The 27,687-nt window shown below is 35.5% G+C and overlaps 1 protein-coding gene across 1 annotated transcript in view; it reads left to right on the top strand.

Annotated features, from left to right (window-relative positions):
* Positions 1-864: 864 nt before the first annotated feature.
* The window catches only part of LOC6563237 (AF4/FMR2 family member lilli), a 103,573-nt gene continuing 76,750 nt past the window's right edge, over positions 865-27,687 (top strand). The window contains exons 1-2 of the mRNA XM_043214851.1: positions 865-1,129; positions 4,204-4,620. Coding sequence (XP_043070786.1) covers positions 4,514-4,620 — 107 coding nt within the window. The 5' untranslated portion in view covers positions 865-1,129; positions 4,204-4,513. The remainder of the gene's footprint in view (positions 1,130-4,203; positions 4,621-27,687) is intronic.

Raw genomic sequence — 27,687 nt, 5'->3', positions numbered from 1 at the left:
CTTGTTGCGCGTAAACTTTATAAAAAGCAAAGACAACAAAAATGAAAAAATATACTTTTAAAAAAAATCTTTGTGGCCTTTGATGTTTACTCGTTACAAGTCTGAAAATTGACTTTGATATTTTTGTATTTATGGGGTGTGGATATAATTATAAAACTTGGCGTGTTTTAATATATTTATTAACAGTTCCCCATAAATGAATTCCTTAAAAAACAACAAAAAATCCCAACTCAAACACGAAAAATTACCCACAACTTATACACCCAACATCTTATACAAGGGCAATATAAGTACATCCATCCATATGAGAGATGCCCATTTTTATCCACACCACAAACAACAACAAGAATCGAAAGCGATTCAAGAACGGAAATATGGAACTGCGAGCATTGGATTGCAATGCATGCAAGTGCAAGCGAGCTAACAACACAGACGCCAACACAGTTGTGTGGCGCCATCTCACACTGCCTTATCCAATTGGCGTTTTTTGAGCGAATTCGCCGTACAAACAACAAGCAAAACAAGCTACTCTTCGCCGCACTGAGCAAACCGCAGCGAATGTTTACTGCTGCTGCACGACTTGTGGGTGGTTGGAGCGAGAGAGCGGTTGAGTGAGCAGTGGCTTTGCAATGGCCGCATGGCGATCCCAATGACGTCTCTCACTCGCTCGCTCGATTGCAGAGAGAGAGAGCGAGAACGATAGAGAGAGAGCGACTTTGAGTAGAGGGCTCTTGTTTTGGTTTTTATGCTGGCCGCTAGAAATCATATGTATATGTGTATGTGAATATATTGCGTCGGAGAGCAGCATGTCGGTTGTCAAGCGAATTGAATGCCATACTTTTTGGCGACGCCAGCAGTTGCGTCAGTGTGGTTGCGACCGTTACAGCGTCAAGTTTAGCGTGCGGATAATTTTGTGCGTCGTCGTTGTCATCTCTCGCCTACGTCGATTTCAATTGTTACTCTGTGTCTGCATTGTTGTCTTTATCGCCGTTTCCTTTGTGGCCAGAGCCTCTCTCTCGTCTCATAAAGTTCTTCAAATTGGAGCTGAAGCCCCGTTAAAGGCTCAGAGGCGGCAAATTAAAAACAAACAAAATTATATTTTGTTTGCATTTTTGAGCGCAAGATTAAAGTAAATTTTTGAGCTTTTGTCCTAAGCTTAAGTTTAAAGTGCATTTTAACAAAACAACAATTGCAACAAATCGTTGCCAATTTGTTTAAATATTAATATTGAAATGAATAAAAAAAATGAGAAAAAATTGTGTTTTTAATTTAAATGCGATAACGTTTGGCGTTTTGCATGAGCGAAATTAAATTACGTGTTAAATTGCAACACAACAATAACAACAACAACCACAACTGCAACAAAAATAATAATAACAGCTGCGTCCCAGTGTGATGCATGCAAATTAATTAAAAATAAATATATATACATATATATGCGCACACATATTAGAAAAATATATTATAAATCTAGTTTGATGCTATAGCAGAAGAAAACTATAAGAAAAGAACAAAAATTACGCATATGAAATATTTGTAAATCGATCAAATATATTATTAAAACTTGAATCAATCTACTCTCGATGTTTAAACAATAATAAATAATATTTGACTAATGAGTAAAACAAAAAATGATTAAATTATTCACAAGCAACTTGAAATTTTTAAAAATAAACCATTAAATAAGACACAATTTAATTATATTTGCGAACTTTAAATATAGTTATTAAATAAATAAGAAACAGGAAGTTATTCAGATAAGAACGCTTAAGTTTTAAGATGACTCTATTTTATATGTATTGTTTTCCATAACATAACAACATAAAAATTATAAAGTTACGATTCTTCTTTATGGATTTCGTTTGACTTTTAAAATTGTAAAATATAAAAACATTCATTTTGAAATTCTTTTGTGGTTTCTAGTTTTTATCAGTTGCTGCGATAAGAATAGTCGATGTTCACGAAGAGAATAAAGAGAAGCAGAAGCAGAAACAAACAAGTAAAATTCTTAGAAACTTCGTGTTTTAATGCTGTAATTGAATATGCGGGGTTGCGGCGTACCAGGCACTGAAATTCGTCGAAAAAAGAAACAACAAACCTAAAAGAAAACCAAACATGTGATCAATTATACCAGAAACCCAAGGAATGTGCTGCATAAGTGCAGCATGCAGCTTGTATAAATAACGGTCTTAGAAGCTTTCAGACAGACTTGATGCTGAGCTTTCAAAAGTTTGCTGATTGATAGCTCACAAAAAAATAAAGAAAACGTGGTTCAATTTCAAGTTCAGCTTGCAAAAGCGAAAATTAAATTAAGCCTAAAAAAAACAAATAAAGATAAAAGTCAAGAGCACACTGCCGCTGCTTCAGTGCGTGTATCTTAAACAAAAATTCCCATAAATCAGCGTGACGGCTCGATAGTTGAGTGTGTGTGTGTGAAACGCATTAATAAATTAAACAATTATTTTGCGGTGCTTTTTAAAGTCAACAAAGAGCGTTCGCCTAACTGAAGCTGAGCTTTAAAAGAAATACGAAAAACAAAGAAAGCTTAATGCGAGAACAAAGCGATATAAAAGACGCGGGCGGTCGCTGGCTCCGCCTGCCCTTGCCCAGCCACTGTCCCTGCTCTGCCCGCTTAACCGCTTAGCCCCAGAGGTTGCGTATTGTTTTTGCAGCGGTGCATAAAACTGCACACGTCGGAAATGATTATGTTTTGCACTGGGATTGGGCTAGAGGAAAGGGAAGAGGGCTGATGTGGCACTACGACATCTGTGGTATCTTCGTCATCGACTCATGTTGCACATGGCCGCATGTGTTGCATACAGCAGCCATCGTCGGCTGAGACATTACTCAAATTACCCCAAGCAGCAAGTCAAGTCGCCAAGCGGCGAACTTGCCTAAGCGCGCTCTCTCTCTCTCTCGTTGTCTCTAGTTCTCTGAGTGCTCCATGCGCTTGTCCTGCCATTTCAGAGTGAGAGACAGAGTGAGCACGAGTTGAGCGGCGAGCTTGCTTGCATTTGTGACGCTCTTCGCTTTAGTCGTTGCTGAAGCGCTCCTTTAGTTTCAGTTGACAAAAGTTCCTTGCGCTGTGCGGACCTCTCTAACTAAGCATTGGCGTTTGTCGTAATAGCTGTCGTCAAAGCGTTACGCGTCATTTCCTTAGTCGAGCATTTGTGCGTGCTTGCATGTATATGTGTATGTGTATTTGTGCGTGAGTAATTCAAGTATAAGAACAGAAGTGGGTAGAGGGGGAGTCCAAGAGGTGCGTAAGCCCGTTTTCTTTTTATTTTGGGTAGTTTTTAGCATACACCCAACACACAAGCACATTGAAATGTATGTGTGCGGCGAATTCAATGACGTCGCAAAAATATTGCTGTGCGTCTTTTCTGCCTTGCTCGCTGTTAGTGTGTGTGTGTAAGTGTGTGCGTGTTTTCCTTTTGTGTTTTTATGCACGCAAATCGATTTAATTAATAAAAATAAAACTACTATATACACAAAAAAAATATGGTCAAATGTGAGTGTGTTTGCTGCTACCCTTGCACGCATGCCATAAAGATTTAACACGCATGCATATGAATTTCTATACGTGTATGCTTGTATGTTTATCAAAACGCAACTCAAAGGCAACTTTTATCGTCACACACACTAACACACACACACACACACATCTATACTCATATCAATACAATTGCAATTCGCCGCTGTATGCGTCAAAAAAGCCGGCAATGTCAAGCGAATGTGATACGCAAAGAGCAACGCCAGAATCAGAAGCCAGCCACAGCAACAAACATGCTGCGAATGAAAGTAAAAGCATAATCGCCAGCAACACAGCCAGCAGCGCTGAAAAAAAAAAAAAAAAAAAAAAACGAAAGAAACAAACAGCTAATGGCAAGCAGTAGAGCGAGCAGTACAGCAGCAACAACAAACTAAGATATTAAAACAAAACTAGTTAATGATGCTCTTAACGGGAGAGGCTTAACAACGTCAGCCGCCTGTGAGAGAGTTATGGAAGAACGATGAAATTAAAACCACAAACGAAGCGAAGAACAAAAGAAACACGCTGCAAAACATGTGACGCTTTTTGCAAGGGAAATTTGTCATGTGAAAAGGGGGAGGGGTAAATGAATAAGTGAATATAGTGGGTTAAAATCATGAAATATTAATTAAATTTATTTTAAAAAATGTATATTTTTTGTAAATGTTTAGAGTGTACAACGAGCAATTGAAGCTAACCATTTCGGGTTAATAAAAATGTGCCCAACTTAAATAAAATCAGTGCGAAAATAAAATACTACAAAAAAAAACCTTAAAAAAGAAAAAGGAAGGTGAAAGTAATTAACACGCAAGAGTCAAAAGAAATAGTTTTTTTTTGTGCACCGAAAGTAAATAAAAAGCCAGCAAAATTTACTACAATATCAGCTTCAACAACACCAACACCGGCAACCACCCCATCAACCCCCCAATCATCATCAACAACAACAACAAGAACAGCAGCCAAGCAAACAACGGCAATAGAATGTTATTCGAGAATCCAGCCGTTGCGGCCAAGTTGCCGTTTCCATACAATGTGCCGCCGCCTCTGCAAGCAGCGGCTGCTGCTGCCGCAGCTGTGCCAAATTTAAGGTAAGATCAACCAAAAGCTCTTCTCAAACATTCCTAAAAAGTGACCAGCAGCAACAGCAACAATGATGATAAGAATACAAAGAAGATGAGGAGAATGGTAGCCTGGTCCCAGGGCCATTTAAGCGTTAATGCGTTTTGTGGATTGCCGTTGAACGTTTGTTGTTTTGTTGGTTTGGTTTATGCTCTTGCAGCGGGGGTTTGTACTCTGTTATAAAGTGTGATTCTTCAATAGCATCTCACGAGCAGAGTTTGTTTGTCTTCTTCGATTGTGAACTATTGCCTCAGTTTTTGAGCTTTATTCGAGCAATTTAGAGTTGATCACTTGGATTACGCAGAGGGAATGCAATATTCGGCTAACCCAGGATATAATTTGTTTATTTGGTCTCTTGAGTTCCAGTTCCCTTATTGACATTAAATTGTTTTGCTTGCCGCACTCGCTTCTAAATTTTTCATGTGGCACTCAGCAACAGAGCAGGGCACAATGTTGTGACGATATCAAACCTATAATTCTAACAAGTTACTTTCGCAAATTGCAATAATTTGTTAGCCTAATATGGGCGATATCTTTTATTTATTTTTAAAGATATCTTATTTATATTAATTTGATAGCGGCATAAACATTTTCACCTATAAAATAAAAGCATTATGTATTAATTATGCATTCACCTTGCGGACAATTCTTAATATTATTACTTACTTACTTACTTACTGTTCGCTCTGCTTAGAATTGTGGAGATTTTTAAATCGCTAGGCGGAACTCGGGGAGGGTGGATTGTAGCAAATGAGCTCTGTTTGCGGATTTGCCTGGATTATTAATGCCACAGCACTTGCCGCAAGTGGCATTCATAATGGCCATTTAGGTCTAAGTGAGAGTGCTGGCTGGAAGCTGGCCTCCAAGTTTATCTTTCATGCGGCATATAAATATTTATATATACATTTATATATATATATATATATATATATATATATATGGGTATATCGTATATCGAGTAATGACCGTCTGGCGCCGGCCAATTAAGTGTTTAAAGTCTTTGCGTTTGTTTGTCAATTAGTTTGTTTTTATATATATTATCGAATGCGAAATTTCACACTACGTGATTGCGAATGAGATGTGCCACAGCAAAATATATATAAATAAAAACTATTATGATATTATCAATAAGAGTTTTAAAAGGCGCATTTCAATCGTTTCCTCAAGTCACATGTATTTTGGTCACCCACTTGTGCGTGCCATATACAAGATAATTAAAATCATAATTAAACTCATTACGCTGGCATTTAAATGCCACCGCGACACAATTAAGCACTTGGGTCCCCAGTGAAACAGAGGCACTCAGCAGCCTCAAGAATTGAACATGCCACAAAAGACACACCTAAAAATACGTGTGTACCTACATTTTCCATTACTACACCCTGTACTCATTAAATGGCTGATCAAACGGGCATGCAAATCACTTTTGAAACAACTTAAATATTATTTAGCTACATATTTCCATTTTTGAATTATTTAAAATTCTGAAATCGCAATATATGCACAACATTATGATTTTCATTATTTAAAACAATACAAGGAGTATCTGTAAGTCATGTACTTGCAATTGTGTCGATATTACAGCGAGCGCTGCATAATACTGACACTGACATAATGAAGAAAATGAGAAAAATTAAAAGAACGAAAAACAACCATAAACAAAAAGTAAAAATACAATATTTGCCCGCTGCGTAAGCAAAATGTAAAAAAAACACATTAAACTCGAACGATGAATGGTTCTCAGCCCCTCCCTTCCCGCCTCCGGCGCCCTTTGCCAGCCAGCAGAGTCGCTTTCCCTGCAATTTGTTTGGGCTGTCAGTGTCAGCACTGAAATGTGGCGACGATGTCTGTTTATTTGGCTCCCGGTCCAGTCTCGTCGGATTTTGGTTAATTTGTATAGTGCAAGTTCACCCAGTTCTTGGCTGAATATATACTAGAAGAATATGTATATATCGAAGAATCGGAGCAGTGTATTGCGTATGCTATTTCCATATTTATAAATGAAACACGCCTTTCTCGTCATTTATTACTGTCACTTTAAATCCAATCAGCGCTTTGTCTATGTTCGGCATCGGCTGCTGAGAGCATTTTTTTGTCCAATTCCATTTTTCCGTTGTCTGGCGGCTTTTTGTTTTTTTTTTCTTTCAATTTTTTTTTTGTCGTTTTTAGCCAGAAAAACACAATAATACATAACACTTCATATCCGCCGCCAAGAGTCGTGCTGATAATGTTCATTGAAATAAGAAAACCAACAGTGTGGTAAAAATAAATTGATATTTATTCAAGGCAAGCTCCAAGGCATGATATGGGAAAGCCACCTTATGACACAAGACTAACCATGTGGATTTTTGCGAGGCAAAATGTTGTATTATCGATGTCCCTAGCTAATTTTGGTTCGCATGTCGTTATTGGTTGCAACAATTCATATTCATTGAGAAAAATTGGTTTATATGCCAAGAAAATTGGAATAAAAATAATGTGGAAATTAATCGAACTCTTTATTTGAATTCCTTCTTTGAAAAATATTGTGTGAAATATCTGGAGAATATTTGTAGCATATAAGTCAAACTATATTCCACATACAGTTGATTTCAGCTCACTTGAAGCATTTACTTATTATACGCTTATCGAATTTAAATTAAACTTGACTAATATATTAAGAATTACATATAATATATTATAAATACGTAAATAAAACCTTGAACTTGAAACGTGCTTAAAATGATTTACACTGCTATTCAACTGAAGTGCATTTACAACTAATTAAACTTTCAATCACGCGTCTCAAAGGAGTGCAACAAATCAAATAGAAACTTCCGCATAAATTATCATCGAGAGACAAATTCATCCACTTAAATGTTTCAGCCGACATTATTTATGCGCTTGGCCAAGTCTACTGTGCCTTATTTTGGTTGGGAAGGGGGTGAGATGACAATAATAATATATAGCCAGCACGCATATTAATCAAGGTGTGCCCCTCGCCGCCCCTAAATATGTATATGTAAATAATGAATGCTCGTGTGTGTCTACGCCGCGATTACAAATTAACGCACGTGCCGGAATATACTAAAGTCTTGGCCCAGCCAGCCGATTCTATAAACTTGGCTATTAAATCTATTTGGGAAATTGCATTATGAGCTATTTTAATTAAATTGTTCGGTTTCTTATACCCTCAACCCATTAAAGTACAAAGTAATCAATGATTTTGTTTAAATTTATGTAGGCATCTCCGACCCCATAAAATATATATATTCTTGCTCAAGATCAACAGTCAAATGTTGATCAGTCAGTCAAGTCTGAAGATTTAAAATTGTGAATATAACTCAAATACACCACGCAGATAAAGTTTACTTCAGTTTATCGATAACTGCCCCGTTTCGCAAATATCGATACAGTTATATTCCCGAAAGCTATAAAAGCCAAATTTTTAAAAAAAAAGTCAACCTACAGATATTTTCTGCTTTTTGTTAATTAAGTTATTAGCCATAAGTTTTGTGCATTTCGAATTTGATTTCTTTGCTTTCATTATTTGTGCTCATTTGGCGATGCCCGCGTTTTTTTTGGCCAGAATGTCAGATTTACATTGAAATGCTTTGTGATTATTCATAACATTATATATATATATATACATATATATCTATATTTATGTGGATTTGTGCGCCAGAGGGCGTTTGAGTGACAGGTACGGGGGCAACTGCTTAGAAAAGGTAGCTGAGACACCTACTCGGAAAGTCTCAACAAACTTATGCCGACATACAAATAAATTTACGCATGCTATATTTTTGTGGGTTTTCTTGAGAACTTTTGCTGCTGATTCTCATTGTGTTATTATTGGGATTATTTTTTTTTTGTGTGCGTTTTCTTTTTTCGATCGTACTTACAAGTTATTTACTCGGATTTTAAAGGTGTCATTGAGCTTTTAGAATTCTTTTAGCTGCTTTTGGCTTAAGCAACGATTTGCGTTAAAGTTTTTTGGTATTTCTTTTGGTTGAGCGCTGTTCGTTTGTTTTAAGCTTTCGTATTTATTCATTATGTTTGTGTTGAACTAGATGCGAAACGAGCTGAAATGATTAAGATTTAATGAGCACAAGCAGTATAATTCAGCCCTTAACCTCTTATGATTTATTCATTTTTTTAAATGATTCCTCGAGCCCCGTAACTATTTGTCTTAGGTTTTTTATTGTGCTTTGCTTGGAGCAATTAAGTCCGTTTAAATTGTTGTATTTGCATATTATATCTTTCACAGAACCTGCAGCAATTGCTGCTTAAGCCATTAATTCTATATTTCTTTCTTGGCATCTTCACTCTCGCTAACCTTATTCTAGGCTAAGCTATCGTAGAAATGCTTATACATATTTTGTTAGATTTCAATATGTTTCGCCCATTTAGTTTATATACGTTTTTTTGTTGCCGTAACTGTAATTCTTCACACATTGTGCTCTGTTTTGGCTGGTATTTTTTCATTTTTTCTTTCTTCAAAAAGCCGCAACTAATTGACCAGCCACAAAATTGTTTTTCTCTGGCTCTCTCATCTTTCATATGGCATGACATGCAATTTTTTCTGGTAAAAGTTGTCTTAAAGCAGCTTGAAAGTTCCTTGACTTTAATGCCAATATGCCGATATATAATACTATATATATACATATATATATATATATATATATATATATATATATATATATATATATGTATAAAGAGCATGCGTTCAATTACGTGCCTCAAGTGTTTTTTTTGGTGTTTTTTTTTTACACAGAACTGAGTCATTTGAGCCGAACAGCAGTTGGCAGCAGCGTATAATAAACTCTTTAACCTATTCTCATTTCTGGTCACATATGCAACACATTACTCTCAACTTGTCTCTGTCTTTCAACATCATCCCTCTCGCTCGCTCTATATTTGGTTGAGTGTGTGTGGGTTTTGTCGTGATATTCAATTGAGTTACATTTTCAAGTGTCTTGTAGCCACCTCAGACGAGCTTTTAGTACACAAACTGGTACATGAAAATGTATTCACATCATCTTGAATGCATTCACATATTTTCTGAGATAAGAATTGTAAAAGTTTTCGCTGTCAAAGCTACAATTTGAGCCGTTCGTCGCCCGCCTCACCATGTGGGCGTATTTCAATTATTTGCATGAAATGCAATAGTCTCCAACTCTAAAGTGAAGTGAAGTTAAGTGGGATGCGGGGGCGGGGCCGGTTGTGGCAGCAATGTGCGTATATTGTGTGCACTTTAATTGAAATACCACACAGCGAACTGAAGCCGAAGCCACAAATATCAAAAAGAGCGTAAGAGCGACATTGCCAGAGTCGTACACAAAAAGTGCATTTAATGTAGTGTGGAATCTATTTGGATACACTTTGGGGGAGTGAAAGCAATACGCCACGATAAAAATGGTTGGCCAATTGTGAGACCATGTTATCAATATTGTATTGTGCTTAATGAGCTGCATGTGATTTAATTTGATTTCGTAAATTGCTTTTTTGTCTATCGTTATATATATTGCATGATCGAGTTGTGCTTAAAACTGTGACGCAAAATTGGTGTAAAAACCATCAACATTATTTCCTAATTTTCCTAAGATACTTCATATTTTAAGTACTATTCTTGCTTAAATCGTTTTTATCAAATTTTACTCATGTAAACTAATGAACTTTATAGACTTCAAAAGGAAATCCATTTCATCAACTAATAAACCATTTGTACAAGTCAAATTTGCTTGCAAGCCCCTGAAAAGCTCCTCAAGTGATAAAGAAAAAACCGCATATAATCCAATCCATTTGAGTACCATAAATATTTACAAAAAATATTCGATTTTACCCCATTCACTTTATCAAAGTTTCGTTTATTTGTGCGTATTTGATTAACATAAGCGAAAACGGCAGTAATTCAAAGTCGCATTTGAAATCGAAATATTCCATTTGTGTTTGTTTACCCAATTCCAATTCAATAACAAAGATTATTAGCTTCTCAATCTAGCAGTTTATATCATTTGAGCTTGGCTCCTTTTACTTTTTTGGTTTATTTATGCCGTAATCTGCATTTGATACTCTGTTTAGAGTTGCATCATTATAAAGATGTATATACGTATATAGCCATGCTTTCAGTTCAATGCTATACGCAGCTGAAAGCTGCAGTTGCTCTTAAGTGCATTAAAAATAAAGAGGCACCCGTTTGATTTACGCACTCGACTCGCACGCAAAGCAAAACAAAAAAAGGTTGGGCAAAAATATGTTAAAATATGCTGTAAAATGCCAAACGGAAATGTGCCAATACACCGAGCATGACAATTTTCAAGAATTTTATCGTCGAGCAAATGCAAGCCCAATAAATATGAAAATGATATTAAAAAGCAATTACAAGTCCATGCCAATGTAGCATAACATTTTACACTATGAATTGGTGTCTTTAATTTTAGAATAACTAGTGAGAAAATATATACTGAGTTTCTTTCCAAGATCGACTAGGAAATGAAGGAACATCGAGTATATATAAAAATCCACAAAATAGAGCAATTAAAATGTTGCAATAAATCAAATAATTATTTGTCATAATTTAATGAAATACTATTTTTGGGATATTTGGTCTTATAAGTTACATTAACACAGTCATTTATTATAGTCGTCGTATTTTGGCCAAAAAAAAATTTCGGGGTACTTAAACTGGGTCGCATAATATATGTATATATATATATATATGTTTATGGGCCGCATGTCGTTGTCAATTTTGTTAAATGTTTTGAGCAATATTAGCAAAGATCTAGCGACAAATATCTTTTATGTGCCAAAACAAATTTGCAAGAATTTTTATGTATGAAATGTTTTTATTTATGTACATTTTTTGTTGTCGCCCCTTTCGTTCGCATTAGCATTAAATACACACACACACAAAAACATGTGTAAATTAATCAAATTCAATTTTGGCTGGTCAACAAAATATGTTGGTGCAAAAATTAATTGCTAAAAGTAGACCAAATTTTTGGACATGCTTTATAAATTAAATTGATTGATTGCTGATCATAATGGGATGGCAATTGTAAAGCTTCAAAGTAGGGAAAACTTAAATGTCTGCCAGCAATTGGGGAGGCCCACGCAAAGCCGGCCACCATGCCAAATGAAGCCATTGGGGGCATTTTTGTAACTGCTTCCCCCTCCTCCCCCCATCCCCATAATCCTCTCAAGAAACTTGCGCGTAATGAGCGTCTCATTAATTGTGGCCATGCGGTATATATATATATATATTTTTGTATTTTTTTTTTTGGTCTAAACTTTGGTGTTACTGGCGTTTGAGTTTCGCTTGTAAATAAGTTTGGCCCATTGCGCATTTAGTTCATTAACCTCTCAACTACAATTGTTGTAAATTTTCGTGATGTTATTGTGCCTATTGTTGTTGTTGTTGTTGTTATTGTTGCTTTTATTAATGTTGGCTCCCTCGTTTCGCTCATTGTTGGCGCTAGAAAGCTGCCCGCCTTCTCCAGTGTTGGCCTAGCAAACTAATAAAAAAAGAGTAGATAAAAAAAATTGCTGCTGCTGCCGCTGCCACGGTCTGATATACCAATTAAAGTGCGACCAGCAGCTACTCGTGGGGGAGTAGCTGTAGTAGTTGTAGCAGCAGCTATGGGGCGTGCTTTCTTTTGTAAAGTTGATTCCTCCAGCTGAATTGTTGGTTGATTGCGGGATAATAGCGTAATATGCGGCAATTTTTAAAATTAGTTATAAGAGCTGCTCCCAATGTCATGGTAAAGTTGAAACAGTATCTCTATTATTAACCAATTTGTTATCAAATAACCTCTTAAGTAAAGACATGAGGAAAATCACAGCATTTTTCTTTAAGATTCAATAAAAGCAGCATTTTATCTAAAATACCAACATTTTTTTTAAATTGAAAAAAAATTGCATTTTTCAGCACAAAGTTTTGGGCGAGTTTAGGTGCAGAACAAGTTACGATGTTAGTTTCGAGAGAACTCATCTTGGATAAACACTGAACACAGCTGTTTCATTTCAATTTGTTAAATTTGTTAATCCATTTTTATTCGATTGTTTTTAAATTCCTTATTTATTTAATGTTTTTATCTTTTTTCAAAAAATTCCACAGTTGATCAATAATATGTCGGGGTATTTCTGGATATATAATATATATATATTAGCAGGAAAAATCTTTAAACTTATGTCTTTTACAACAATCGAAAATCAATTAATATTGATATTTCGAAAGCGGTGGAAGTTAGACAGACATGGAAGCCGATACAGACATGGCTAAATCGACTCGCTTGATTAGCTGATCAAGAATATATATTCTTACGTTTGCAACACTTCCTTATAGCCTTCTTCACACTTTTAATGGTTTCCGCGTATATAAAATGTAAAATTGCAATAAAAAAAGCTTTTCATCTTTCTTAAGTTAAGAACCCACTTTCCGCTTTCCATGCAGCATTGTTATATTGTTTATTTTGTCGCGCAAATGAAACTGTGACAAAACAATCTCATTTCATTAATGTCAAGTGCAAAGCAGTGTACATAAACAAATGCAAATTTGCACATATATAATGCATTTGTAACTGTATAATATATATATGCCTGCCAACTGTGGTATGTGTATGTGGCATCCAACCCAGTTACACACACACAAATACAATTAACTATTTATCATAACTCTAGCCGAGCTGTGCTTCTCGTTCTTTGTCTCTCTCTCTCTCTCTATCTTGACTGCTTTGAGTAGAGCGACTGTCAGGAATTTATATTATCGATAGGTTATAAATTGAAGACAATGAAATCAATTGATTGGCATTTGTGAGTCGTTGCCGGTTGCTCCACCTTCCTCCCCCGCCCACTGCCATTTAATATCCCCTCGAATTGATTGAGCATCTGTGTTTGTGTGTCGCCTGTATCGCATATGCAATACTTTGACCCCATTTGCCGTCGCTTACATAAAACTCGCCTTATACGTCGCACATTTAAGAACTGATAATTACTCGTTAAATATCTCAATTTTCCATCAGCCACAGGCCAGACCGGTTTTCCAGCAACAATTATAATCGCAGTGTGCTGAAAAAAATCATTCAAAGCAATAATGTTATGTGTTACAGAATAATTCATATTCAAATTTTGTTTCATTTTGTCTTTATGTATTTTGTGCATCTATTTTTGTTATGTATATTTTTGATTTAAATATTATTATTATTTAAAAACTTACATGGCTATTTATAATAATTTTATTTTGTACTTTTACATTACTTTCGTGTCACGATATTTTTGGATGTATTTTTAATTTCGAAAAATTTGAAATGCGCTTTGGATTCTTATTTTCTGCTGTCTGTTTGCCAATGCTGTAATTTGTCACCTACATCATCTGAATGTTGCTTTCTTTTTGCTTTTTTGGCTAAGGTTAGTGCTAAAAGTCTTGCAAAATGCTTGCCAACTACAAAATTTTATGGCATTTAATTTTCTCATAAGCGTAAATAGTATATATATATATGTGTGTGTGTGTGTGTGTGCGTGTGCGAATGAGTGTGTCTATCTATCTTTATCTGTATCAGTATCTAAAAATGTATCTCGCTTGAAGGCTGACTGCGCCTAGCTTGATATCTTTGATGCCACCTGACTGATATATAGATGCAATTATTTTGATGACAAATTCTCAAAATGTATTAAGCAGTTGGCATTTTAATTAAGAAATATGATTTAACCAATTGCAATAAACCAAATTCAATCGAGTAAAATAAATCACTTACACTTTATTTGCACTGATTCCATATTTGAATATCCTTGCCCTTTCTGTCCCTTGATCAATCAATAAAATTCGTGTTCCCATCTCTGACAGTCGTTGTGTGACATTCTCCAATAGTCAATTACATTGCTGTCAAAAGCTCATTTGCAGACACATAGATTATCCATTGTCACTCATCTGAATATTATTGTCCACATACGAAAAAAAAAATGAAACAGTTTGTGGGATTGTCAACTTTTCAGTTTCTGACATGTAAGTTTTTAATGTTCACGTTGCTGTTGCCATCTATTGCAAACACGTAGTTCGCCCCATTGTCACTTCCCTCGTGGTCAGCAGTCGAGTAATCGAGTATCTAGTATTTTGTGGCACACAATGGTGTTTGCCTGCCAAGCCAGCTACAGAAGTATTGACTAACTGAGCAGTTGAGACAACTAGACATACACAACAAAATACTAGATAACAAAAATTGTCTATCAATGGCAGGCAAAGCGAAGATAAATTGACTTTTCTAGTTATATTTGTAGGCCACAGCAAAAACAGCTTCGGTTGATTGGCTCGCTGGCATGTCAAATGCAATGAACTGAGCAGCTCCTCCTTCTCTGTGCACATTTCTCATTTTTCATAGATGGAGCTAAGTCCGTAATCAAGTAGTATGTATCACGAAGTTGGGCGGACGCAAGAAGGCGACCCAAAGTCGCCACGTTTTATATCCCGCCAACCTTCACGTTTTCCATTGTCTGACAAAATATACAAATTGAGTATCTAAACAGCCGTAAAAATTCTCAAAACATGCAAAGCCACATCTTAGGAGAGGGAGGCGACCACAAGAAGTTGTTGGTTGGTTTGCCAACTAATATGATATGCTAAATAAATATCTATAGAAATGTATCTCGTGGATAAATAAACTTTAGCAGCCAACTGTCAGTTGCATGCCAAGCGATTTGCAGTATTTGAAAATATATACATATATATACCATATAGATATGCATTCATTTTATATTTGTATACATACCCACTGATATCCGTGTGTTGTTTTGCCTTTTGGTCTGAGTTGCTTGTGGTTTTTACATTGAGCGGCTCTTTGCTGCTAATTCTAGCTTTTGATGTGTGAAATATAGGATATTTCTACGAGTTGTTGTTGTGCAGTAGCAGTTCACTATATTTGTGACTCTTATCGCTTAAGAGTGCAAATATGCACATTGGGTGATTCATTCATAACTCAAAAATATATTGAAAACTTCTCGTATATGTAAAAAGCTTACAGGTTTTTACGCTTTAAAGTTTTACATGCTGCTGTTGACCGACAAAACAGTAAAAGCGACAAATAGTAAAGCGAAAATCTGTAAACAAAAACAAATCACTTTTTGTTGATCGGGCGTTTGCCTTATAGTTTTGCTTGCTATAGTCGAGACCACAATCGCAGTTGAGCCATATTATCTGTATTCAGTATTATCTAGTGTGTTTTATTTACACACTCATAGCATGTATTTGGCTTCTACGATATATCTGTTTCTGGTGGCTTGCAACGGCCGGATGCATAAATAAGTGACAACTGCCCGCTGGCAATGTAGCCTTTTTTTGGTGTGTGAATTTCCGGCGTTAGTCAAAAAAATTAAATGAAATATATATATAAAAAAAAAAAATCGTTCAACTTTCAGTTCGATTTTTGTTGTCGGTTTCTTTATAAATTTTGATGTTATATATTTGTATTTTTTCGGTACGAAGGTTTTATGTAAATCAGAGAATTAACCCTGAACTTGTTTGTGCTGGTGTGTGTGAGTAAACGATTTTATATTTGTGATCTAAGGTCACGTTGAGAAAATTGCAGAGACGGGCACTCCGCTTTATAAGGTTAACTGGAAATTTAGAGGAATTCTGAATGCAACATCCAAATATTCATATAGCCTCGAGAGGTTGGTCTAAAAAAAGCAGAATTTCTGTGCAAATATAATATGTATACAGAAGAAAAAAAATTGATTTAAATTCTTAGAGACCGATGATAGATTTGCTCCAATAGAATTTATATAAGTTCTATAAATACTCTGTAAAATTCTGTCAAATCATTTTGGCCATTTGACATTTGGTTTATTACCTAGTCCCCACACACAGTCTTGATTAAATTGGCATAAGCTACAGCTCAGTTCACAGTAAATCCATAAACTATAAAATGCTCGTACTTTGACAGAGAGGCTTGGCTCGTTTCTAATCATAATTGAAATCTTCTTAGAGCATTATGCAATAATACAGTTGCGCTCAGGCTAAAAAAGCTCTGTAAGTCACAGCATAACAACAATTTTTCGGTTATTTCATGTTGCCGCTCAAGTGTCCGTACTTGAAGCCACCCGCTCTAAGGGGCCACTGGCCCCGACAAACCCCTCTTCACCTCTCCCCTCTGCAATGCTCAATAAAACCCAGCGCACACAATGCACACAAACAAAGAGCTGTTGTAAAAACCAGTTTTTCTCTGTTTGCTATTTTTTTTCTTTCAGTTTTTGGCAAACCTATAAGACAATAGAATCTGGTTGATTGTCTTTTGCGGTTTAAGCTTAAGTTTGTTTATAACAATTATATTATTGTTGTGTGTGTATATCAGAAAGAAATAGAATTGCAGGCCGCTTGTGGTTTATTTTATTTATTTATTTTTTTGGGTGTGAATCGTATTCATGTGAAATGCTTCATTGGCACAACGCAATAATTTGTTCGCTGCGAATCATTGATAAATACGGCATAAATCAAATTGATTTGCGCCACAAGTATTTTACGGCAAGCAAATGTTGCATCAATACTGAAATGCAATTAGTTCGGCTCTAATTCATAAAATTGCGCAAATATTTGACAATTTTACAGCAGCTGCTTTTGACCATCATTTCACACATTCACCTCTCCCCAGCCAGCCACCTTCAGTTACACCTCCTACTAATGCTAATGGGCAGACGCTTAAGATTTCACTCACTCAACAACATTAGACAGACATTTTCGAGCCAGCATCCAATTAAACTACTAAACCGCAACAACAAGCAACCAGGCAGTCAGCCACTCAACAAGTTTCACTTTCACATAATTGCTAAATAATTAGCCCCAGCACCCAAATGCAGCAGTGCCTCAGTTTTGCTGTATAGTGTTACCCAGCAGCTGCTGGCAGTTGCCAGCTGCCAGCTGCCAACGCGTCCAGGATTATTATGCTGCAAACAAGTTTGCCAGCTCTCAGTGTTGTAAGTGTGTGTGTGACTGTGTGTGTGCTGGTGTGTGAAAGTGAAAAATGCATTTGGGTCCACACGACAGTTAACAATGCTCCACAAAAAGCGCAAAACACGCAAGCTACGCTAAATGCTCAGCTTATTGGGCCAAACATACTCAACTTGAGACAAAAAAAAAATACAACAAACTGATTTACAGTTATTTGAAATAAATGTTATCATATGATATGATTGACTTAAACATATGCTATTATATAAATCCATTTGTTGCGTAAGCAGCGCTTTCAATTCCCTGTATCATTTTGTGATTCTCTAAATGATAGGCTATAGGGTATTATTAACACTCACATGGGATATTCAGCCTAACATGTGTTTATTCTACTTATAGCTCGAAGCGAAGCAAATCAATAGAAAAAACTTGTTGGCAACAAAGTAATCTATAATCATTACTTATTTAAGGGACGACAATTTATTAAAGTTTCAGCAGATACTAAACATTTATTAAGTATTTAAAATATGTTTCCTTATCATATTAATACTCAAAAATTAAATAAAGAACAGATTGTATAGTTTCAGTTGATTTTAAGTATTAAACAACTAGTTCCCTTAAATGGCATTTCACTCAGTGGAAGTAAGAGCACATAAATGTATATTAAACATAGTATTGTTGGTTACATTCAACTTAAATAAACCTTTGCAAAAATAAGGCAGCCGATTTCAGTCCATTTTATTGCTCTCAAATGGCAATCCATGCAAATACTCAAGCAGTATTTACATAAAATACACTACTTGAATTTTCACAAGACTTCTTTAACTCAGGCTTGCTTGTACTGCCTTCTGCTTTTCCAACAATAGACATTTTCTTAATTCTGTTTACGCTCACAATTACTTTTCCTACTTGGAGGCCATCAAATTTGATGGGTCCCCAATGAGAGCCTAGAGAATTGTCTGTTGCCAACATTTATATCTTGGTCAGCTGCCCTCCTCTCGCTGTACTGACTTTAATTAGAGCTGCTTCGCCACTTGAGCAGCCTATCCCTCTCTCTCTCTCTCTCTCCCTCTCTCTTTCACTCGTTCTCTTTCCCGCTCAGGTCATTATCATTTCATTAACATAGTCATAAAAGGCCTTCCTCGCCGCCCCCTTCCGCCTCCCTTTTGTGCAGTGTGTGTGTGTGTATTTAAATGAAAACACGTGTTGCGGCTATAAACAAAGAAATTGGTAATTTTCGGACGAAAAACACGCCAGAAACTCAGCCAGCGTGAAAAAATACACCGTCCCAAACAAAAGCCAACAATTTTCTTGATTTTTCCCATTTTTTTTTTTTTGAGTTTGCAAAACAAAAGTTAAAAATCGAGTGTGATTAATGCATAACTCTTTTCATTTGTTTATACACAGAGAAAATTTAATTTGATTCTTTACGCGATGTCATTGAGTTTTAGAATGTATAAGAATTATTTAATCGTCATGAAATATTCAAGAATGTTTAACATGATCCGATTCTTAGGGCAACTTCATTGACCTATTCCTTGAGTTTTAGAATATTATTATTAAATTAATCCCTTAATATACTTACATACTTATTAATTTATCTACCTGTAATTATTGCTCAGTGAACTCGAATCAAAGTTCAAATTAACTTTACTTTTCGAATCGCTACCTTTGTGAATTTACGCAAACCTGCTCCAAATTCCGGACTTTCAATAAAAAATGTAACTACGATTGTATATTTGAATATAAAATATGCATTTTATATTTCATTATATTGTAAAAAAAACTGTTGAAAATTAAAGTATTTATTGCCTATATGTAAAGAATTATGTAAAGAACATTCAGTCGTCGAATTCGTTTCTTTGCATTTTTAAGCCTGTCTCTCTGTGCTGAGTTCATGCCTATAAAAAAAATCATTTTTTATGCGAAATTACGTGACGGCAATGCTGCTGCCAACGTAGCAGCACAGTACTTGACAATTTCCGACATATCGACAGTTGCAGCATCAGCAGCAGCAGCAGTGACTCCATCTATGCAATCCCCTGCCATTGGCATCCAGACCCAGCCGTGCGCTGTTAGGTAAACCCCCCAAAAATCTCTGCCTGCTTCTTGACATGTTCTGCAAGTGTGAATAAAATGTAATCCGCCAACTGCGTGCGGTTTGCGGGATGGAAGAAAATATAAATAACAAATAGAAAAGCAAAAAAACTTTAACTGTCTGTTGCGAACTGCGCTCTAACAACAACAACCACAACTACAAAAACAGCAACTATAGAAATAAGAACAACAGTTGTGTGTGTGTGTGTGTGTGTTGTGGAATTGTGTTGATTTTCATTTTCAGCACACTGGGCGTCGGCACGCCCACTGCGAGCGGAGCTCTACTCTGGTTTTTCGCATTGATTGCGTTACAATTTCAGGTTTTTCAGTTCTCTCTTTCGGTTAGCTCAACTTCTACATATATTTCTTATTCTTCTTGTTTTTTATTTTTGTATGTAATTTTTTTTTACCGGCTGCTGGTGGCGGGCTGCCACAAAACGTGTCCGTTGGGTTTGTTGATGTTATAGTTGTTGCTGCTGCTGTTGTTGTTGTTGTTGCTGTCTGCCACAGCATTGGAGTTGATTTTTATCTATATCTCCGGTCGTTGGTTCAGCAGTATATACGACTATAGTTGGCTCTGGTTTAGCTTTGGTTTTTGTCTCGCTTTTGGCCTGACTTAAATGCTGTTGCTGTCTGTCTGTCTGTTTGTCTACCAACCTACCTACCTGGTTGGGGCGTCTTTCAACCGGTTTCTTCTCGTTTCGTTTTCATTTCGATTTACGAGAGCAAAATTAAAAGCCCAAATGTGAATAGAGCGCAGACAAATGCTCTCATTTGCTGTTGCTTGTTTTTTGTTGTCATATCTAGAAAGGTTTGACTTTAGCTTCACTTTGATTGAAAAATATTTGCCTTCTAGAGCCAATAGGCATTCTTTATTTCCATACGTTATATGCATATACCTTTTACTTTTTTAATTGCTTAACTTTTCAAAACTTTGCTCTAGGTTTTGTTTATCCCAAAAGTTCATTAAAGCTGCTCTATTAAATTTAATGCAAATCAGTGAATCGCTGAATTTTCATACATTGTAGAAACAAAAAAGCAAACTAAAAAATTTACATATATAAAATAAAATAAATAAAAATGGCACATAAACTCGTTCGCTGTAAATGGGATTTGTTTATTAGTCAAGCATTGTCTTTATTTGGCTGAATATAATGGTGAATTAAATAAATTATTTCTATAGTCAAAACCCGACTTTCATTTCCGGTTTAAAAAAAAATAGTTGAGCGTACTTAGTGTGGGAGTCTTTTGCTATCAGCGGTAACTCATGTGCTGCTTTTGCTCTCTAATATAATTCAGAAACGAGATATATGTGGTCCATTTTGATTTAAATATGATTTCAATTAACACGTTTTATCGGGTTTTATAAAAAAATTAAATATGCAAAAAAAGTAACAAAACAAATCATTCGCTTAATTTGAAATGATAGAAAGCGTATATCTTAATGAGCAGTAACTTAAGAAATAAAGCTGAATTAATAGAACAGTATTGCCGCCAGTAAAGCCTTTAAGAATGAACTGAATGAAAATGAACTTCAAAAATAACAAGAAAATAAACGGATTACAATTTTTGCAAATCATTAAAAAAGGGTAGCTAAAATTGAACCCTATATATATTTATAACATTATAAATAGATAACTTAGGTTGAAACCTTGTTGAATCGATGCCTAAAGCTCTATTCTCACCGAAGACATTTTTTGACCTTTTTTTTCTCTCATCTAGTGTTGTATGTTTTTTAATTGAAACAAAAGACCTTCACACACGTGTGTGTGTGTCTGTGTGACACACCCACAACAACAAATACACGAAAATCAACCTTCATCAATGAAATGCTTGATAATATAAATATTATTTTGAAAAATACTTAAACTAAAACATGCTGCTAAATGTTTTTAAAATGTTTTCTGCTGTTTTTGCTATTAAATATTTGTTATATGCCAAATTTGTTGCTGTGGTTTTGGTTTTGAATTTGCATGATTTTTGGTCATTTTGTGTGTTGATTTTTGATGCATCATTAATGGGTCAACATTATTTTGATTGGCTTGGCATGTGAAGTCAGCTAAGTTAATTAGTTGAGGCAATTGATGCAGATTACAGTCATTTATGGGCTAATAGATTAATTTTAAAGATTTGGCTAAAATGAGTTAATTGCGGTCTTGGCCAACCAAACACTTAACCACCTAGTTTAATCAAGTTCACTCACTTGACCCTGCTGCAAATGAAAACCTTTCATAATTAATAATAGAAAACGTTTCGAGTGGAAAAATCACAAGTCGTGAACTTACTGAAATGCGCAAAAGAGCAAACAAACTGCTATTTTGGTGCGTTCGTTCTGTCTGAAAGCCAACTCATGTAGCCTTCAAAAGTAAAAAAAAAATACCAAAAAATAAGGGTAAAGCCTGCTTTTGACAGCAGCATGAAAATTGATTTTCACGAAGAGCCAACAACAAACGTGAGCAACTGCAAATGTCAAAGGCGATGTGGCGGGAGGCGTATACGTTACATTTTACATGTGGGAAAGTGGAATAAAAATTCAATCGCGAATTTAGAATTTGCTTTGAGGCTTTCACATTGAGACTACTGAGCGCTATATTCCATCAATATGTAAGGCAACTTTGACGTAAGGTCTTATATATACTTTACATAGGATATATATATTTTCAATATTTTTTTTTCCTTGGGCCGCCGAGGCCAACGAAGCCAAAATGAACAAATCTCACCTGAGTTGCCATAAAATTGTTGCTGTGTGTGCCTGCAGTCAAATTAGAAAACCGTGCCACAGCCCACAAAAATTATGAGGCACATTGGGATAAACGGCCGCAGCCGCCACACAGCATGAAATTAAAAACAGACTTTTTGGTGACTTTGTCTTTTTTGTTGTTGGTGTTATGGCCTGCCTTTTGCATAACACAAAATCAATTACAAATTTAATTAAATATGCAAGGCTCAGCAAAGTAAAGGCCAAGACAAAGACGTTGAGGCAAGGGTAAAAAGACAGAATTCAATCAGCTAAATGTCCCAGGCGACTGCCTCTACGGCATTAGCAACAGCAGCAGTTACAATAAAAAAGAGGCAAAAAGATGGTCGGGTGCGGCAATAGGCCATAAAATACTACTTCTGAGGTTGCAACTAAAACAGACACCTGGTTGATGCCCTTGATGGTAGAAAGCCGTTTAAATCTGTCGGAAGTAAAATCGAATGGAAGATATTATAGAAAATAGAAAAAGATATAACGAAGAAGTATATTAAGATTTTGAATATTTGAAAAATGGAAAACAAAAAGTATATATTACATAAAATTGTATGCTTGGAGATGTAGGATAATTTGAAGAATATATAAGAGATGAGGAAATATATAAAAGATTTGGAATATTTAATAAATAGTCTTAAATACTATACATATACAGGGAAAGTCTTGTTAACCGTGAGGGACAAATAAAAATAAATCGCAGGACATTTGGAATATGTGAAAAGGGTCTAAAATATTCTAATATCGTATATCTATCGTGTTCATTGCATTTTTAGAAACAAGGTCCCAAATTAGTAACAAAAGCAGACAACAAATCGCATAGGCTCTTATACTAATCAAATATTTTATCTGCTTTTACACACCTTGCGAGCAGATTGTTTTATCCGATAAATAATTGTATGAAAGATTAATAAGGCTTTTAGACGCAAAATTCCTAATTAAATTGTCCGTGTCAGCTTTGGCAGTCTGAGAGAGTTATTTCTCGTATATCATCAATTACAGTTTGCTTACTTAGACACTTGACCTAATCTTGGCCAGAAGATCTTTGAATCTTTGATGAGTGCAGTAGTGGAAACCAAACTAAATGGAAATGCGGTTCGCATTGCAGTTGAGAAATACAGCAGCTGCTGGCTTGTATTCCTGTTTGATGCCTGCTGCATTTCGGTAAATTTGCATTTGCATAACGTTTGATTGGTATCCACATTTTTGAGCACTTAGCCGGGCTTGGCATGGCAGTTGGCAGTTGGCAGCTTGACACTGGCAACTGGCACACGAGTGAACCCAGTCAACTCGATTCATTTATCGTTAGATGTCCGGACAGTTAATTTAGCAAAGTGCGTCACACACACTCGAGCTCGACTGAGAGGCTTCATTCCCAAATAAAACACCTAATTAATTGTTATATTTTTTTGTTTGTTTCATTGCAGGTATGTTGTACACCATAACCCAACAGGCAAATGTTGTCAATATCGATTAAGGTCACACAGTGCGTATACACAACGTTGGGCCAATGTCGTAAACAAAAAGTAAAAATAAAAATATGGCTCATAATTTAAACACGTTTGCTCAACAATTTATGATATATTTGATATCACATCTGTATAAAAAAAGTGTGATTTTTTGACAGTTCATTTAGATGAACAAGACAGCTCGCAAATGTTCATTAATCTCAAGTCCAAATTTTGTATTGAACATTGCAAAACCAGCTTACACCTCGTCTATTGGCATAATTGATAAAGCCTAAGATCAAAGTTGCCCGCTAATTTAAGCCACTGGAAGAATTGGGATAGTCTGAGCCCTATTCAAAACAATTTTAAGAGCAGTAAACATAACAATTTTAGTTTTTTTTATTATTATTTTATCTGTGCTGCTTTGAACTGTTACATAATAAATGACGAAAAAATTCCCAATCCTGACTCAGAGTGAAGTCATTAATAAACTCGCTTTATTTTGTGTTATGTAGGTCAATTTATTAACTTAAACGAAAAGCCAATAAAAAAATCACTTTAAATGTGACTTTTCTCAACAAGATTTTGAAATTTAAGATTTTCTGTTTGTTTTATACACCCACAAAAGTGTTTGTTGTTCTTGTTGCATTGCCGCTGGGGTAAATGCTGCAGACAAAGTGTAAAGTTTTGTAAGCGTAGGCGATAGCAATAGTTTCCAAACATGGGGGCTACGCTGTGTAAGTGGAGTCAAGGGGGTCAGCCAGCTGTGCAGAGTGTTAAAAGCTGTACTCTAAGTAAAATTTAATCTAACGAAATATTTTGTATAATAACTAATTTATTAATCGCAGAATATTACTATAAACTATCAGGCGATGGAATGTGAAAAAGTATCAAAGTTGCTTGGAGGAGTTTTAAAATTCCTTAAAATGGCAGTTGTTTAGGGCAATTTTTGGATGCATGTTTTTCCAACCTGACCTTTTCGTGTGGACCCCATGAAAATCACATTTTAACGATTTGGCAAACAAAAAACACCTACACTCAAAAAAAAAAACATTTACAACAAAGGCGGCTCATTAAGGCGGTTCGACTTACTGACACAAAGGTTGACTACCTTTCCAAACGTATTCCAATATGTGCTTTATGAATATGTTTTATTTATTTAGCTTTTTTTTTTTTTTTTGCGACTTAATTTTTTTCTTCTTTTTAGTTTAGTTGCAATTGCGCAGCCGCAAATATTTACATAGGCGACAGATCCATTGACAGCTGATGGCCGTCGTCATCAACACCATCATCATCAGCGAGACGCTTTACAATTTACAGAAATGCATATATGTATATATATTTATATATGTGTCAAAATATATTTTTAAGCCGTCTGGCAAACAATTTAAGGTGCAAACTGTTGAGGCTTCAACACGCAGCGATCATTATTGCTTGATAAACTAACCGACTCGCCAGAGCAAACGGCAAAATAAAAAAAAGTGGGCACCTATTTGGTATTTATGTTTGACAAACTCAAATGCTCCATCAGAGTGTTAATAATTCATACTGACGGGCCTGGGAATAAATATAAAAAAAAATTTACCATGAATATTTATGATAAAACAGAAGTGATAATTAATTTTAAGCAGCAAATAGTATGAGTTGTAAAATGAAGAAGACGCTTTTTTTTATAATTAATGAGTATACAATAGTCTTAAGAAATTATTGATTGATTTTTTTTTTAATATGCATGAAATGCTCATTAGTGAATGACTATAGTAAGTTAACTATTAAAATAAAAAAAATGGTCTAGCGTTGACAGTTAATAATGAATTAATTAATCAATTGATATTTATTCAAGATATTGAACGAGTTCGACTAATTTAACGCAACTTATGTTTTTAAAATTATTTGTTGGTGCTTAAAAGAAACATTTATATATTTTGTTTTTGTCATAAGGGAATTTAGGAGATTTTCTTCGTTTCTTTAATATTATGTGAAAGCACTTATTTTACCCACACGACGAGTCCTTTCGTTAGCTCGTGAGCATATGAACTTTACAGACATGCAGCAGATGTTTGAGTTATTTCCCACGTTGCATGCGAGATATACATATATATATATGAATCTGTGCCACGACAAAATTGTTGCTTCCAAAATGCAGCAATACTTGAGAGAGCGCAGCACATGCAACAAACTCAAGTAGTAGCTGGCGGCGGCAGACACCGCCTATAAGATTGCATTTTGGGTGAGGCAACTCGACGAACTCGCAAAACAGCAATTTTTCATTGTTGCAAAGTGCTTTGAAATGGATTTGTACTTAGTTGAGCGAACTCAAGAGCACAAGTTGGGTTGTTGTTGTTCGTAATGGGTCTGTGGTCTGGTTTTGGTTGGAATTGCTTGATTCTCGAGGTCGTCTTGACGCCCACATCATGCCACAGCTCGCTCTACTTGCTGCGCACTAACTTTAGTTTAATGAGTTTTATATGTATATATATATATATATATATATATGTGAATTTTTCTATCTGCGTTGCAGTGTGCAGAAACTGCAAAAAAAGTTTTCGCTTTCACTTTGAGTCGCGTGTGGACCGCTTGACGCCTTTCAATTTCGTAGCAAGGACACTTCCTATTGGTGTAACCTAGAAACCTGTGAAAGAGCTGTCAAGGCAAAGAAATCAAAATAGAAAATCCACCAAAAAGTATGTAAACATGTGTGCGTGTGTGCCACAATAAAAACAACAGAAAAACGAACATTGCGCGCCTGTCACAAAAAATCAACAAAAGGTCATAAAAGCCAACAAATAACTATTGTATGTTGATTTAACATAGTTAATGCGCATAAATACGCTGCCGAGGACCACATACAAAAAGTATCCTGTCTATAAACATTGGTGTGAAGGAGTGTGTGTGTGTGGACCCAACAATAAACAAGCCATCAAATTGTTGTGCCACAAATTCGACATGGTTTGAGGGTAGCGGTTTGCTTTTTATGTGGAATAAACAATAAGGCATATAAAAATGTTTTAATGCCCAGAGTCCATGAGTGGATCAAATACCCTGCATAATTATGCATGTAATTTGTAAGAATAAATTCATAATTAAATTATATAAAATATATTTACGGCGTTAGTTCTCTCTAGATGCTGCGTAGATTCTATCTATATAGTTCTTTGTCCCAAATCTCAATTGATTTCTTTGAGTCACATTCGTAAATGTTTGTTTGCCATAAACAACGTTTTATTTTATACATATTAGTAGCACATTTTTATTCACTAAATCACATTCAATAACGTTTTATTGGCGTTGAAATATTCGATTCTTTAAATTCTATAATTATAAAGATATTATGCCAATTTTTTCGTGCATTATTATATTAGTAGCCTTCAAATAATATTTAATTGCCTAATTCATATGCAGTACGCATTTTAATCTATATTACGCAAATTCTTTTTGTAATGATTTGAAAAACATCAGAGTATCAGGTGCTCTATAACTCAACCAGTGGAACAGACCGTCATGTTTTATGGGAAGCCGTTAAATGGAAGCACGTAGCTAGCCGTGGCTACCGATATATATTCAATAATAGGCATGTTAAAGTAGGGTTTCCACCTGCAAGTATAGAAAAGGATTGATGTGCAGAGTATTTCAACTATTTTCGAGTAAGCGCCTTAGGTGCTGCTAACCTTTTGCCCATTTCTGACCGTTGAGAAGAAGGGCACATAAAAGGAGTTAGCAGCTAAGAAAGTTTGTTGGGAATTGATTGATTTGACTGGCCGGGGACCTGCCCCCAATTCATACTTCTGGCGACAAGTTTGTACGTGATTTTCTTGTGTGAACTCATGTT

This window comes from Drosophila grimshawi, unplaced genomic scaffold, assembly GCF_018153295.1.
Source record: "Drosophila grimshawi isolate 15287-2541.00 unplaced genomic scaffold, ASM1815329v1 contig_311, whole genome shotgun sequence".
NCBI lineage: Eukaryota > Metazoa > Arthropoda > Insecta > Diptera > Drosophilidae > Drosophila > Drosophila grimshawi.
The sequence above is the reverse complement of the archived record's forward strand: the minus strand, read 5'-3'. Positions and strand labels throughout refer to the sequence as shown.